This window comes from Xenopus tropicalis, chromosome 7, assembly GCF_000004195.4.
Source record: "Xenopus tropicalis strain Nigerian chromosome 7, UCB_Xtro_10.0, whole genome shotgun sequence".
Lineage (NCBI taxonomy): Eukaryota > Metazoa > Chordata > Amphibia > Anura > Pipidae > Xenopus > Xenopus tropicalis.
In genome coordinates, this window is record NC_030683.2 from 95411428 (window position 1) to 95414555 (window position 3128).

Consider the following 3128-nt stretch of genomic DNA (forward strand, 5'->3'; position numbering starts at 1 on the left):
AGACTGTATTTATGGACAAAGAGTATCCATCCATTACTTCAAATGACTTTATTCTGCTAGTGATCGAGACAGATTGTGCAGATAATCGAGGCAGATTATCAAATGGCACTTGTAAAAGGGCTCATGAGGCTCAAAACATGTAGTGAAATTAATTGCATGTTGCCGCCCAATCACTACTTCTAGTCAACAGATCCAGTTACATGCATGACAGAGCATGATGGGAGGAAACTGAGGACTATGTGGTCTAGAAGGTAGTGGCGAGCTATATTCACATAACTGTGTGTGTGTTATTATTATTCCAGGTGGGGCCACCTGTAGGTGCATCTCCAGACACTGCCCCAACAAGTACCAGGTACCTAGTCTCGCCCAGTGCCACTGTGGAGTGATTCAGTTTTGTGCTGTCAAAAGTGCAATAAGGGGTGTAGATAGGTTTACACGTTACCATAATAAAATACAATAGTGGATTGCTCATCTTTTATATTTTTAATTGTAGACTTTATGCTGCAAGCCTTTCAGATATGAGAATGCAAACATTTTATGTAATGACAGTATAGCAAATGCAATACACAAATAAAATGTTACTTTCAGATTTTCCAGGTTAATATTCTTCTATTCAGTAATTTTCTCACAGCAGCTTTGACATCATTGTTTCTTAGGCTATAAATGAAAGGGTTTAGCAGAGGAGCAACAATGGTATACATGATGGCAACCAATCTATCATGGTGCATAGCGTAACTTGATTTAGGCCTTAAGTAAATGAAAAAAATTGAGCCATAAAATATTGTTACAACTGTCAAGTGAGAAGTACAAGTGGAGAAAGCTTTCTTCCTTCCCGATGCAGAGTGAATTGTTAGAATAGTTGAGAGGATGTGTGTGTATGAAATGATTATCAATATAAATGCACCGCCAGTAACAGAACCGCCTACCATGTACATGACGATTTGATTGATCCATGTGTCTGTACATGCAAGTTTCAGCAAAGGTGGGACATCGCAGAAGATATGATTCACTTTATTGGAACAGAAGGACAATGTGTGTGTAAGCAGTGTGTGAACAAGAGAGTTTGCGGCACCAATAACCCAAGAGCCAGCGATAAGCTGGGCACAAACCCTGTTATTCATAATGATCCTGTACAAGAGAGGGTGGCAAATGGCGTTGTATCGATCATAAGCCATGGCTGCAAGCACATAGAACTCCGTGCCAGCGAGGTGCACAATGCTGTAGATCTGGGTAAAACAGCAGTAAAAAGATATTGTTTTTTTCTCCACTAGCATATTTTGCAGCATTTTCGGAGAGCTCGCTGAAACGTAACAGATTTCAAGAAAGGAAAAGTTGCTGAGGAAGTAATACATAGGGGTGTGCAGACTGGGACTGAATTTATATATAAGAATAATTGATGCATTTCCAAGTACAGTGATTATATAGATGCCAAGAAAAATGCAAAAGAGATATTGTTGGATCTCAGGAATCTCTGATAGTCCCACAAGAATAAATTCTGTCACTGTGGTGCCATTTCCTTTATCCATTTTATTGTTTGTTTCTGTTAATGAAAAATAATAAATACAATAAATATTTTTTTAAAAACACTGTATAATGGTTTTAGCATGATTATTTAATCACCTTCACCTTCATTTGCCTTCCACTATAAGTGCTTAAATATAAACATCTCTGCAGGCTGGGTTCCATGATCACTCCTATTGTCCACATAAGAGCTCTTTTACTAGAGGAGCACAAAAGTGTCAAAACTTAATTTTTTTGTGTGTAAAAAATACACTTTTTTGTGATTTATTTAACATACAAACCATGAAAATCAGAATGGGAGCTGTGCTAGGCAAATTGTAACAGTATTTAATTAATTCATAGTTTTAGAAAATTTTTGTTTTGAGCTTTTTGTGATAAAAAGTTAGAAGTTACAAAAGAAAGTTACAGGTCAAAAGATTTGCGATAAAACAATATAATTCTGTCACAAAAGCTGATTTGTAATATTAGAAATGGCTAACCATATTATAGGGCATGAAAATAATCTTGTACCTGGCTAGGATACATGAAATTTCAGCGAATTTTTAACCAACACCATCTAATCTTTGTTATAACATACTTTTTATTTCTAAATTACACTGTTTACATAGCAAATAATTCACTCTGCCATTTAAATTTTTATTCTTGAACCAACAAATGTATTTTTTTCAGCTGTATTATTGGTGTGTTGGCGCCATCTCAATGCATTGTACCTGAGTCTGAGCTTTCAGAAGGAGCCAGCGCTACACATTAGAACTGCTTTCAGATAACCTATTGTTTCTCCTACTCCCATGTAACTGGAGGAGTCCCAAGCTGGACTTGGATTTCTTATTATTGAGTGCTATTCTGATATTGACTGGGAGCTGCTATCTTGCTTCCTTCCCATTTTTCTGCTGATTGGCTGCCGGGGGGTGGGGGGTGATATCACTCCTAATTGCGGCTCAGCAGTAAAGTGTGACTGAAGTTTATCAGAGCACAGGTCACGTGGCTATAGCGTCCCGGGAAATGAAGAATATGGCTAGCCCCATATGAAATTTCAATGTTAAATATAAAGAAATCTGCCTTTTTGAAAAATGTATTTCAATGAAGGATTCTGCTGGAGAAGCTCTATTAACTGATACATTTTGAAAAAAACAAGTTTTCCCGTGACAGTATCCCTTTAAGAAAAACAGAAACGCTAAATACGCTAAAAGATGAACCTTGCCCATGCTTCAGTTCTATATCTGACTAGAACTATTTCCCTGTATTCTGCATCATTCATTCTTCCTTTAAATTTTACAAGAATTTTTGAACTTTCTGTAATTTTACACTTGACTAAGCTTTACGTTAGGCTCATTATTCTCATTGTGTTAACTTTTCTGTGATGCTGCATTTGTAAACTATAACAGCTACAGTTAATTTGCTACTATAAAATGGAGGCAATAATCAGAGATGTACAGTACTTGCAATAAAGGTGTCTTACCTTGGTATATACATGTATATTCTCTATACTCTGTGTTGTTATGCTTTGTATATCACTCCAGTTGTTTTTGCAAATGTAGACTTTTTTATCGACAATGTGTACGTAAGAAAATGCTCTCCCCGTCTCTGAAATACAACCAGCAAATTGC

General features: G+C 36.6%; 1 protein-coding gene across 1 annotated transcript; it reads right to left on the reverse strand.

Annotated features, from left to right (window-relative positions):
- Positions 1-584: 584 nt before the first annotated feature.
- Positions 585-1526, reverse strand: or5ap2 (olfactory receptor family 5 subfamily AP member 2). The gene has a single exon (XM_002937039.3). It carries the CDS (start codon positions 1524-1526, stop codon positions 585-587), a length of 942 nt encoding a protein of 313 aa, XP_002937085.2.
- Between the last annotated feature and the right edge of the window lie 1602 nt (positions 1527-3128).